We start from the raw sequence: 12835 nt of genomic DNA, 5'->3' as shown, positions 1-12835 counted from the left end.
AAAAAAAAAAAAAAAAGCAATCCAATTATTGACTATTTGACGTTAACCAGTTTCGGATAGGTCACTACGCTCAATGCGGTTAGAAGCGCGTGGCTTCACGTGTCGCTGCCCAACCGCGATTCTTTTTCTCCATGATCTTCATTCATTCAATCTCCTAAATTATGGGATTTTCTCTCGGTTTACTTTCTGTCGCACAATTGAAACGCGTCTCGTGTATTACCGCTTTATGTAACATACCCCAAGTTCACTGTATGCATCCATCAAAGTAAAGAACGATCCAATTCCTAACACCATTCCATCCTGATAACTCCGTATGCATCCCGCAACAGCCAAACGAAAGCTGGGAGTTGACGGGGCTCGCAAGAGTCCCATCGTCCGTAAAAGCATCAAGCAATCATTGTATCATAGTATTGTATGTCTAATATCCGTCTGAGTCGTAATCGTCATCAACCAGCAGAGAGCGATAACCCCGGGATGCAAGATTCTCCTCAAGGCCACCATCGGAGCCGGGGTCGGCATATCCTAAAACGATGGTCAGTTATGGACCTCATAACACCGGGTAAAGTTAGAGATATCGACAAGAACTTACCCTCTCCTCCGAAATAGCTCAGGGCTACGGGCAAGAAGATGAGCGCATGGGTAGCCGCGAACAAGATCAACGCCAGCCACACACGGAAATAGTAAATCTCAAAAATCTTGCTGCGGGTAAAGGCTAACACACACACCCCGAGCAATTTAGTCACAGTGATGCCGCTGAAAACACTGCCTCCAACATTGACCAACGCAGTCCAAGCCCGCGCGTCTTTGCCGCGGAATTTGGTGGGCACTTTATCTAAGATCACCCGAGACGGGAACATGAACGCGCGAGCAATATGCGCACAGAACTCAACCCCAATACCAACACAGATGATCAAGTTCACCAAAGACACAGCGTTTAGCGACACCCCGGAGATGGCCATCGAGCCGATGATATCAACCACTATCATCACAACGGTGGCCGTCACCACGGCCCCAGTGGCGACGGAGCCTAGAATGGCGGAGGTCAAGAGGAAAATGATGGCGACAGCAGATCCGAGTAGGATACCCGTAAGCTGAACAATGGAAATATACTGATCAAAGAAAATGTATGTCTTCGAGTAGGGAAACACATCGATACCATGCTCTGCGGAGATACCCTGCGCAATGCGACGTGCCGATTTATAAGAGTTAATAAAATCGTCCTGCGTCCGGAGAGGTGTATGTGTCGTTCTAAAATGGCTGGCATTGGTCATAATTCGCTTCGAGTCGAGGACAAGCGCAGTGCTGTATGGAGCTTTCCCTCCCAGCGGACAAGATGCGTCTGTAGGGGCATCGATCCATTTTTTCGCGTAGCGGACAAACTCCTCACCTTCTGGCATGCCGTAGAGGGAAATGTTCCACGCTGGATCCCTGTCTTCGAAGCAAAGCTGGTCGTGTTCCTTGCAGCAGTCCTGCTGGGGGTTAAGCCAGTAGAAGAAATCGTCGATCCAGCTAGCGGTGGATCCTGAGATATAAGACACCTCGGGCCGTTTAGACTCCTGCTCCAATACGAACGGCAATGAGAACTCTTCGCAAGTCGTGAACCGACCACAAAGCTGCTGCTGATGGCTACGCTCCGTGACGTTCACGTTGCGGGTCACGAAGTACACTGGAGGACCGCTTCCAAAGTAAATATTTAAATCGTCAAAATATTGGATAAGGTAAGAGTCACTGGGCAGCGCGATACGCTGATCCAAGCCAAGCGCCACCTCGGGAATGAGGGCCAAGCCAGCAGTGAAAAGGCCCAGGAATACAATGACAACGACAGCCTTGACCTTGCGAGTGAGGAGAAAGGTGGCGTAGACCTTGCGAATAATCTTCTGCAAAAAGCTTTCTCCATCCTGATCATCGAAAACTTGGTCTTCGGACATCCCGGAATGCGCTTTGCGGACCGTCATGCATGGGAAGCAATCCGCGCGGAGGCTTTCCACACGTCTCTGGTTCAACGCAAGCACAGATATAAACATAGTAATCTGCAAAACGGCATTGATAAAAACCGCCCCGGCGGCGTAGATGGCGAAGTTCTTGACGGCCGGCATTCCGACGAAAGCACCCAAAGCGAAAGCTACCGTTTCGGTAAGGGAGGACAAGAAGATACTAGGGCCAATGCGACCCGCAGCCCGAGCGATTCGCTCGTCGATCTCTTCGTCAGGATGACTGACGTTGATCCGTTCGAATTCATGAACAATCAAAAAGATATTATCCACGCCGACAGCTAAAACCAGGAAGGGAATGACCTCTGCGATGATCAACGTAGCCTTGACACCTGTCGCGGAGAATAGCCCGACAGAAGCGGAAACAGACATCAAGACGATAACAATTCCCACAATGCCCAAGGTGAACTTCGACTGGACAAGAGCGTTCGCGGGGTTCGTAAGTAACGATTTCCTCGTCACAGTAACCGAGCCTAAAGCCAAGGAGGCGTATATGAACATGATAATGTAGCTGATGACGACGATCTTTGCATCCGTGTTACTCGATTTGTTGAGCTCTTGCTCAACGCTAATTTCGGCGCTGAAAGACACGCGCAAGCCACGCTCCTTGGCCTCTTCTTGGACAACACCAAGAATTCCCTGGAAGCTGTCTTCCCAGTCGATCGCGTTCGCTTCGTTTTCGGTCCCTTGGGCATGGTTATTTACCACCCATGTGGCGATCAGAGCTTGAGCGTCAAACACATCTCCCGATTCTTCATAGCCGCCCAAAATCATTTCTGGCTTGAGAGGCTGCCCGAACTCAGGAAGACAGTTTACATCACCCGGAGATTCGGCACAATGTCTCACACGTTCTTTCCAAGAGTCCGGGTCAAGATTGTACATCGAACCACCAAAATAACCAGTCACAGACTGGACTACGCAAGCATCACCTGTAGGCTTGAAGCAGATATCATCCAGAATAATCCCACGGTCTAGTGATATCATGCGCCGGACTCGGGACTCGACATCGAACCACCAACTCAAGGTATCATAGGTAAGAACGGGGCCACTGTCATTGACAAGAAAAGCTTGTTCTGCACGATAGAAGGGGCCAAAATTGGCGTCAAAGTATTGCTTTTCCTGGAAGGCTGCTGACGTAGGGCTCACCCACAATCGCACTGGGTCGGTCTCCACAGCAAACCTCAACCAGCCCAGGCTCAACAGCACCACCGCTACGATGCTAGACCCGATGGTAAACCCGGGGAACCGGGCGCATGTGCCGCCAATCCGGTTGAACACACTATCCAACACAGAGTTCAGTTTATAAACACCTTTGGGCTGCTCGAGGTAGCCTCCGGCGTGAACAATATCGCCTTCGTCTTCATCGTCGCTCGGCGTCGGGTCCTGAAGCAGTCGGACCCGTTCCGGTTTGCGGTGGCGCCGTTCTTTATACGTGAAGTAGCTCGAAAGAGCCACAACAAATAGCAGAAACACGGAATAAATCAGAATAACAGCAAAAGACAGGCAAGGCAAAAGGCCCACATGGCATTGATTGTCCGTTTCCACTGCGGGCAGCTGTGGACATACATCGGGGCAGTCCACGCAGGAGCAACGGAAGGCTTCATCTGAGTCATTGCATGCCTTGGGCTTGATGGGCAGAGGATGCATTCCCTGAGGGTCCGGACCGGTGGGCTTGGTTTTGAAGTTTATCTGAAAGGGGCTACCCAGAAGCTTCTTGTCTCCCAGAAACTTAAGAAAATGTGTATAATCCTTTGCGCCGCCACCGATGAAGTCCATCGCTTTACCACCTGATGCTCCATTCTTCACGTTCTTGCAGCTTTCGTAGAATCCACTTTGGTATTCCTCCGACCAGACGTTGTCTAGTTCGGTCACCAAGGATTTGCCAGAGCTGCTAGGTTCGGTCTCTGTCACATTAAGAAAGAGAGACTGGTCCGGAGAGCAGGTGAAAGTACAAAAGATATTGAAGAAATTCTCTCTACATGCAGGACAGGAGGCAATGATACCCTCGGCAAGCTTCAAGTTCTTCGAGAGCGCATCGATCTAACCACGGAACAATTAGGAAAGCAGTTCAATATGTCAATTGCCGTGACATATCACATAGGACACGTACCTGCTCATCTTTACAGCACACTGGGCCTTCCTCCCACTTACTGCCACATAAATCCACGAGTTTCTTCCTCACCGCTGTTTCCGGTTCCTCTGCGACGCCATTATCCGGGCATGGTAGCTCTCCGCCAAAGATGGACTTCTTCCCACAGTGTCCTCGAATAGCACAACGCCCTTTTTCGTGCAGTGCAGTCTCGCCCTGGGCTAATGATTGTGGTATGAACACAGAGCCGAGGCTTGCGATGATGGGGACGAAGCGGAGTCCCCGCATGGTCGGAGACGGTTCTAGAGACGGGATCGATCGGATGCGTTTGGTTGAGGACTAGTCGAAATCATTCAAGGCGAATAACAGACGAGGGAAAGAGCCGGGCTTGTTCGAAGTATAAAGTGAGGAATAACGGCGCTGCCACGTCCGGCAGGGGTGCTGCGAAACAATGATTCCGACGGCAGTGGACGCGTGATGTCAATGCGATACCTAAAGATAGTATATATTCGTAGTGTAAAGGGAAATCAACTGAGCGAGATCAGCTGAACATGGATGACAGGATGAATCCAGCTCATTCCATCAACCATGCAAAGCAATAAGAAAGCGGATGAAGAATTGAGTTGGAAGCTGGGGGGAGTGACGTGACGATAAGAAGGGAAATGGAAAGGCGGAGAGACATTACATTAGATCACACACTACGTAAGGCGGAGAAACGTTGCGTTGTTCCTCGGGTTGATTAGGTTTCCTGCCTCAGGACTCCATTTCCGCGCACTAACGTCAGGCACCTCGAATCATCAGGCACGCACCGTTCATCGTTTGCGGAAAGGCTGATAATGCGGATTAATTATGGTCAACAAATTCTATGCTAAATGATAAATCTTAATTCTCTTAATGCTCGTCTCTCAAAAATGTTTTCCCCTGAGTGGCCTTCCAGTCAGCCCACATAACCCCACTTCACAACTTAGAAATACGTATATATATTTTTTGGTACATACCCTCAGTTAACAGACACTCAAACGGTTCAGCATAAGCCTTACCGTCACCTACATGTTATGCAGGATTTGAGGGAACTTATCGTTTGTTTAGATAATCAATTGATTTTTTTCTCCATTTAAACCCCATATACAAGAAGATTTATACTATGGACCACCGAGGCCTTTCATTACTGAACCTGCCGCACTGAACTGTTGTCATTCAACGGAAGAAAATGATTTCGAGTCACAATTTCAGGCGTCAATATGTGAATAGCCGGTTACACGACATGATTATGATGTGTAAATCACAATGGCCCAAGGACCACAAATGAGCGTCTCTGACGTAAATGTATCACGGAGAATGAAGCACAGATACATTAGGTCAAACTCAACACCAAGGAGACTAAAACAAGCCACTTGCCAGACGCCAAGTAGCACCTTTGTTAACAAGCTAACTTCTTGGGCATTGAAAGTATTCTATAGCAAGTTTACATGAGCAGTAAACTGGAAACAGACTTGGGAACCCATAAACGATCTTACATCGTCTAGGTATGCCTCATTGGAAGGGGGCAATTTCCTATATGTCTGTCTGAGCGAGAAATTATCATGCAATGAAGGGTCAAACCAAGGGTGAGCATAGTATCCACGTATTAAAATCTTACGCTGAACTTGACTTGTGTAGCCAAAGAGTAACCATAGTTAGGGAAGGAAACGGTTTGCTAGAATATGGTTCCGGAGTATATCAATAGGCATATACAAATTGACCATCCCAAAGATTTTCACGGGATGAGCCACCTCTTTCCCAGGGCTTTATCTATCGTACTCAACAGTAATGTTCCTATCTTTTATAGGACCCGGAAAGAGGGACAATTCTACTCTTCCGGTAGAGCCCGTTATGCGAGGGGGTGATCCAGAAAGGCTAACAATACGGAATAACCCAGCCTAGCTAAAGCGCAAGATTCCGAGGCCCCCTGAGGACATCTGTGTTCTCCTTCTCCTTTTTTCTATTTGTCAAATGGGGGGGGGGGGGATGCTCCTCAGGATTATTCTAGTAAGGCGTCAGTAGAACGGCTTGTGTCGTGTTTGAACAATGATATTGTTCGTAAGAGTGCCATGTTTCGGGCTTGCAATGCGACTTTCCTGGATTCATTTCTTTGTTGAGTCTTTATACCGGTATTTTGCATCGCGTATCTCCCTATGCGCCAAATACCCAGAAACAAGTCTTTCGACACAGTATATAATGTCTCGAAAATGCACCGCTGAAGATATAGTTCTCACTACTCCATGATCAATCCTCAAAGCCACCAGAGTTCTACGATAATAAGGTGCTCATCATGGACGAAGATGTGCCAAGGGAACCCAAGGAATTCTGGCTCAAAGAGTACACCAGTATAGAACAACTTGTTCTCCAGACGATAACTACAACGATAAACTGGTCAGAGAAGTGGTTGACGCCTGTCGAAATTAGCTCAAAAAAACCAGAGCACCCAGAGCAGATATCTCTTATGATTCAAATGGTTGTTGCCCTCCTTATGAATTATTTTCCGGAGGAGTATGGATGGAAGTTCTTCATGGAGGAGGTCGAAGGAGAAGTAGTTTATATTGTCGAATGCCACGACGGCGAAGGTCCCATTGACCATTTGATGGTTGTAGTCATGCCAGATGATCACCACCTCAATAGTTCCATCGAGAAGCTCAAGAAGATCTATCGCACACGATTCGGGATCACGCCACAAGATAGAAGCTGGCCAGCTTTGCTGTGGGGCGCAATCTTCCAAGGCTCTAAAGCCCTATTCTACCAGTATGAGAAGGGAGGAGTAATACGAGCACTACTTGACCCAGGTGGTAACAATGGACCATATTGCATACGCGATGATGGTCGCGAGATTCATTATTTCTTGAGATTAATGAGTCACAAACGAAGTAATGATGGTCCAGTATCCTGGAAAGGACTGGCTAGAAGCAAAGATTCTATTCATTCTCTTTCTTAGGGAGTGGAGGCTTTTGGGATACGCATATGAAACTATGAGGATACAAAACTGAAGGGGCGAGAACATGATTTGGGCCGGAGGAACTTCTTATGACATCAATGCTTTTTTCTTTTGTTTCACCATAAAAATATTACGAATCATGGATTGGCGCTGAGCGAATTGCCTTTTTGGCCTGTGTAGTACGTAGATGTGTTGAATGAGAGCGATCTAACCTGGTTGGAACTAGCTTGCTGGTGATGTATCTGAATGTAGACTAGTGTCGCGCTAAATAACGTGACCGGAGCCGATGTACAAGGAGGGAAGTCTGATGACATACCTTGGAGGACTGGCTGAATAACCAAAGAGCATGAGACTCCAGGATACTACGTAGTCAATTAAAGTATGTATGAGGGAATTTTTTTACCACATTATTATGCCAAGGCTCGAATCCTGGGCCCGAAACTGCTCTGTTTACCAACGTTGATTATCGACAGGACCATCCAAAGCCGAACATGAGCAAAAGTGCCCCAGAGATAATCTTCAGGTCAGGAAATGTTCCGGTCCGCTTTTTCAAGGCCTGTCGATGGTGTAGGAAGCAGAAAATGCGTTGTGATGCACGGACGCAAGTTCCCTGTTTCCGCTGCCGTTCGGCTGGTCGGGATTGCATTTTGGATCCGATGGAGGACGGAAGACGACGCAGTGAGCGTCGGAAGAAGACCGGAACCCCATCAACACGGTATGCGCCTCCACAATTGGTGTTCTACTTCAGATCGATCCTCAGCTTATATAATCGTATAGAGGACATGGAGCCACTTCCCCATGGGGTCACGGCAGTGGTCTGAATACGCCCGAATCAAGAGAGCGAGAATATTCGCCAGTCTCAGCAAGGGATACTGCCTTTCACGATGCTTCCATAGACTCCTTGCCGGGGCCTTCAGCATTGGAAGACTTACGAGCGTCTCAAACTACTGAGCAAAATGGACCAGAATCTCAGCAACTAAGCCCCAATGATATGATCGCCCCGGTAGGAGCAATGCATTCTATGTCAGTTAACTTGCTAGGGTCCAATAACGTAAGTCTAGATAGTTTACGGACGGGCGTCATGGCACGACTAAGCTTGGTAGATATTCATGGATAATCCATCCAACGGTGACACGAAAGGCGACATAGTAACGCGGGGCATTGTTAGTGAGGAGCGAGCTCGAGTTATGTATGAACGGTATGTCCATTCTGTACGGATGGGACCAGTGCTTGGCTAGAAGTGCAGAGTGATACCTAACCTCCTTTCGCAGATTCATGGGCGGAAGCAAGAATTTCCTGCCATTATTTGACCCGATTCGAGACACCTTTGACTCCATCCGTTCCCGGTCTGTATTTTGCTTCACAGTCATCATCTACCTAGCCAGTCGCGCTGTGACGGACTTGCGCAGCGACACACATTTGCAACGAGTCCTCCAGGATGAAGCGCAGCGACTGGCCGAGGATGGCTTTTTCGAGCGACCTACGAAGCTGGAGGCGGTTCAAGGGATGATCCTACTAGCGGCATACTCTGAGAAGACATGGTTTTCCACAGCGCTCATCCTTCGGACGGCTCTGGATTCCGGCTTGGAAAAGTCGTTGGATACATTGCTGTCTCAAGAGAACGTTCCCCGGAGTTCCCTAACCGCATCTATGGCAGATCGTCAGTTGGTATGGCAGACAAGAACCTGGCTGATTAGCTTCACTTTGGAATTGGACGTAGCGTCGGGCACTGGCCGTAAATCACGCATTGCTGAGGTGGATATCATGAAGTTGCGCAAGTTCCTTGAGTATCCACTCTCACTGCCATGCGATATGCGCACTGTATGCATAATTGAGCTTCATCAACTTCGAGGTTTGGCGGGACTCTAGTCAACGTTCTCGTTCTATAAACTGACATGGCTGCAGGTCAGTCCCGGGTCATCATTGAGAACTCATCAACAATCGACCACATAGTCTCGACGGAGCTACCCGCTATCATGACACGGTTACAGAATTGGTGGACCACGTGGGACGAGATCCACGACAGTATGCCTCTATCTTCTACACAGGGCCTCAAAAGAATAATGCTGACCCCATTCTGTGCAAAGATAATGGATTTCATGCGGGAGCATTTCAACGCAGTAGTCTCAAACTCATGCTCAACTATGCTAGAATATTCGTTCTCTGCGCTTCGCTGGCACGAATTCAGAAGCTACAGTCAACTGCCTCGTCTGATTCCGAAACTATGGACCTGCGAGTTCTGAACCTATGGCAGTCCCTTGTGACCACGATCATGGACCAATTAGCATTCCTCATCACAGAGCCGGCCTACCGCTGTCAACTAGAATGGGCCCCGACGTACCCAGCGCTGACGATCGCTTTTGTCAGTAAGTTGCCATAACCTGCTAAGGGTTCCAAGCACAACCGTTTGACGGCGAGGCTAACGAATCAGCGACGTTTGCATTACGCATCGCACGGTGGCGCCCAACGCTCATTGATCAGGATTTACTGCTGGAACGAGTACACCATATCTGCGAATTTCTTAAACAACCGCCGTACCCGGATATTCACCGCACAGTCTCCCTCTTTGTGAACTATGCCCGCGCTTTGATTGTGAGTCAGCGTCCACACAGTCATGACCGTGCAGATGCACCTAATATGCCCGAGCATGGGGACGTGCAGGAACCTCTAAGTGGACGCCCTGACGCCCCCGTGGTTACGACCCCTCCAACAGGGCTGGCCCCACTGGAAGACACTAGCTATAGACCCGGCGCGGCCTTCCCAGGTGACAAGGACACAAGTGCGGTATCGATGCCAAGTAGCGACAAAGCCGCGATATCTAGACCGCCTCTTTCAAGATTTGCTGGTACTATGGAAGCGCCCAACTGGACCATGTCGAACAACCCCATTGCAGATTCCTTTGGACTTTTTGAGGAGGGCCAGAATGATTTATTTGACTTCTTGCCTGTGATGCCTTCTTTGCCACAATGATCCCTGCTTACCCCTTTCTACGAGAGTTCAATAGACTAATCTCTCCTTCTATGATTAATACTGAGTTTCAAAGTAAAAACTTTTTGTTCTGGAAGTATCAGAGTTTTCGGTATGGGCCGGGGCTCTAGAACTAGCATAGGCAGAGCAAATCATGTTGTTGGGCAGGAATCCACTATGTCGTTGCACCTAATGATCATCACACTATCGGAGTAGATCCAACAAGGAGGATCCCCAAGCCGTAGAAGTGCATGAGATTTCTCAACCGGAGACGGACATCGCGGCGCGGATCCTGGCCGGGGCCGCGTTGTGGATTCTTCTGTCCACCGGTCCCGATCCGGCCCCGGTTCTAAAACTGAAGTATACACGCAATTCATTGGTACATCGTTATTAAAGGAAAAAAAAAAAAAAAAAAAAACCTGATGGCGATTGTGAGATATCGCATCCGGGTAATTTGTAAAGGCCTAGCCACTATGACTCAATTTTCAGTGTGTTACTTTTTCTACCCCGTAAGCCTGAGCGTCAAAGATGTTCTCTTATATAGTCTCGAGTCTCTCGACTTCCGAATGCATTGGAATGGATTAACATAACAAACTTGACTGGCATTCTCTATTACGTGTCCCTTGTCTCTATTCATTTTCTATATCACACAAAATGGCAAAGGGAGCAGAGCAATCTGTGATTGTTCAAACCTCTATTGCCGAGAGTTCAGGTACGGTTGGTTCTCCAGGAAATCAATCATTATTCTCCCAGCCCTAACACATATCAGGGAGGGATGAAGAGGTAGAGGCTGGCCCTTCTCCAGTATCCAAGATGAACAGTAATAGAACAGACGAGCATTACAAGTTGGTCGAGCTGTCGGGCCGTGAGATACTTGTTGAATTTAAAGAGGGGTCGTCGGCGAACCCGAACAATTGGGATTTTGTATGTATTTTGTGTTTGGACTGTGCATGGAGTTTATTAATAGGACTAACAAATGTCTCCTATTCTAGAATAAAAAGGTGTACAATGTTCTAATAGCTCTGTTTGTTGTCCTTAACAGCGGAGTATCATCCTCTCTACCTAGCAATGCGGTTCCTGCTATCATGGAAGATTTCCACCAACGCGGTGACGGACAGAAGGTCTTACCAACAGCTGTATTCCTTATCGGCTATGTTGTAGGTCCTCTAGTGTTTAGCCCATTGAGTGAGACCATCGGTCGGAAGCCGGTCCTCACTTGGACCTTCAATGTCTTTGTCCTGGCAACTCTTGCCTGTGCTTTTGCGCCGAATTGGCCCTCACTTTTAGTGTTTCGAGCCATCTGCGGTACTATGGGCGCCGCACCGCAGACTGTGATCGGTGGAGTATACGCGGATATGTTTTCAGACCTACGGAGCCGGGGACGGGTCATGGCATTCTATATGTCGGTACGTTACATGAAAAGCCTACCTGTTCTCCAATTATCGCTTTCCTAACGTGGCTCGCAGGCTGCAAGCTTCGGTCCAATTGTTGGACCGATAATCTCTGGCTGTTCAGTCCAGTACGGCTGGCGATGGACTTTTCGCATTGACTTAATCTTTGCCGGCATTTCCTGGATAGGGCTTATGTTTATGTCAGGTATGAGCATTCCGGTTCTAAATGATATCCAAGCCTGTTACCGTCATCCATCCAGGATAAATGCTGATACATCTTACTGCAGAAACCTTTTCACCCGTCATCCTGAAAAAACAGGCTTCCAGACTTAGGAAAAAGTCGGGATGCAATTCTTATCGGTCTCCACAAGAGCTGCAAAATGGAGGGTTTCAGTACAGCACTACTCAGATCATCACGCGTCCGATCACTATGCTTGTCTTTGAGCCCATCATCCTGTTCACTGCCCTCTATATCTCTCTGGCATATAGTCTGGTATTCTTCTACTTCCAGGCATATCCCATCATCTTCGAAGGTATGGTTTTCTAGCCCGACCGCTTCCCTCTATCCCAACTAAACCTAGCCAACAAAACCAAGTCTTTGAATACATGATAAGCCTATACTCACACCATACAATAGGTACCTACAACTTCGACGTCCAAACCACATCCCTCACCTACATTCCCAGTAAGCAACCCACCCAATCACCCCTTAGCCACCCCAAACTAACCGAGACCACAAAAAAAGTCGGCATCGGCGCCGCCTCCTCAGGCCTGATCTCTCTATACTACGATACAATCTACGAAAAAGCCAAAGCAGCCGGCAAATCCTGGACTACCAGTCCCGAATTACACCGACTCCCCATATCCTGCATCGCCGGTCCCTGCCTAACGATCAGCCTATTCTGGCTCGGCTGGACCGCAAACCGCAGCATCCACTGGATCGCACCCGTGCTATCCGGTCTCCTCTTCGGCGTCGGCTACCAGATGATCTTCATCTCACTGCTCACGTACGTCACAGATGCATACAAAATTTACTCCGCTAGCGCACTCGCCGCATCGGTCATTATGCGAAGTATCGTGGGTGCGCTATTCCCGCTTGCTGCGGATCCGTTGTATTCGACTCTGGGTGTTGGGTGGGGTACCTCTGTCCTGGGATTCGCTAGTCTGGCGTGTATTCCGATTCCGTTTGCGTTGCTTTATGCGGGGCCGTGGATTCGGAAGAGGAGTCCGTTTTGTCAGCGGTTATTAGAGGAGGATTCTTTGAAGGAGAGGACGGAGAGGTCGGTGGGGGATGTTTAGGTATGGGCTTGCATGACGGGAGTTGATGTTGATGTTGGTGTTGGTGTTGATGATATGATGGCATGAGTTTTGCATTTCTAAGGTTTTGGGTTTGCATGGTTGAGTGGCGTTTGTTCTTTTTTCTTTTAAA

At 48.4% G+C, this 12835-nt stretch overlaps 3 protein-coding genes across 3 annotated transcripts; 2 read left to right on the top strand and 1 right to left on the bottom strand.

Moving 5' to 3' along the window:
- Positions 1-144: 144 nt before the first annotated feature.
- On the bottom strand, positions 145-4722 carry ncr1 (sphingolipid transporter NCR1). The gene is made up of 3 exons (XM_032077052.1): positions 4102-4722; positions 590-4031; positions 145-522 (listed from the first exon to the last, which is right to left on the bottom strand). The coding sequence occupies exons 1-3, from the start codon at positions 4366-4368 to the stop codon at positions 419-421; spliced, it is 3813 nt and encodes a 1270-aa protein (XP_031922097.1). The 5' UTR covers positions 4369-4722; the 3' UTR covers positions 145-418.
- Positions 4723-7482: 2760 nt separating this feature from the next.
- On the top strand, positions 7483-10082 carry BDV27DRAFT_136784 (Zn(II)2Cys6 transcription factor). Its single transcript, XM_032068839.1, has 7 exons — positions 7483-7763; positions 7826-8099; positions 8152-8246; positions 8320-8900; positions 8954-9073; positions 9136-9414; positions 9480-10082. Exons 1-7 carry the CDS (start codon positions 7540-7542, stop codon positions 10016-10018), a joined length of 2112 nt encoding a protein of 703 aa, XP_031922096.1. The 5' UTR covers positions 7483-7539; the 3' UTR covers positions 10019-10082.
- A 587-nt stretch (positions 10083-10669) lies between these two features.
- Positions 10670-12705, top strand: BDV27DRAFT_163028 (putative MFS multidrug transporter; the record flags this gene model as incomplete). Its single annotated transcript, XM_032073483.1, has 7 exons — positions 10670-10727; positions 10785-10939; positions 11008-11421; positions 11482-11611; positions 11694-11939; positions 12044-12091; positions 12152-12705. 7 exons carry the CDS (start codon positions 10670-10672, stop codon positions 12703-12705), a joined length of 1605 nt encoding a protein of 534 aa, XP_031922095.1.
- Positions 12706-12835: the final 130 nt, after the last annotated feature.

This window comes from Aspergillus caelatus, assembly GCF_009193585.1.
Source record: "Aspergillus caelatus strain CBS 763.97 unplaced genomic scaffold BDV27scaffold_290, whole genome shotgun sequence".
Taxonomy (NCBI): domain Eukaryota; kingdom Fungi; phylum Ascomycota; class Eurotiomycetes; order Eurotiales; family Aspergillaceae; genus Aspergillus; species Aspergillus caelatus.
Note: the sequence above shows the minus strand (reverse complement) of the source record. Positions and strands in the feature narration are given on the sequence as shown.

Bases quoted from the DNA above. Each gene is read 5' to 3' on its own strand.
- ncr1 (XM_032077052.1), bottom strand. From the start codon at position 4,368: ATGCGGGGACTCCGCTTCGTCCCCATCATCGCAAGCCTCGGCTCTGTG. The intron at 4,032-4,101 runs GTACGTGTCCTA...TTCCGTGGTTAG, and splicing joins TGTGCTGTAAAGATGAGCAG to ATCGATGCGCTCTCGAAGAA. The intron at 523-589 runs GTAAGTTCTTGT...CCATCGTTTTAG, and splicing joins GAGCTATTTCGGAGGAGAGG to GATATGCCGACCCCGGCTCC.
- BDV27DRAFT_136784 (XM_032068839.1), top strand. From the start codon at position 7,540: ATGAGCAAAAGTGCCCCAGAGATAATCTTCAGGTCAGGAAATGTTCCG. The intron at 8,247-8,319 runs GTATGTCCATTC...CTCCTTTCGCAG, and splicing joins GCTCGAGTTATGTATGAACG to ATTCATGGGCGGAAGCAAGA. The intron at 8,901-8,953 runs GTTTGGCGGGAC...ACATGGCTGCAG, and splicing joins TGAGCTTCATCAACTTCGAG to GTCAGTCCCGGGTCATCATT.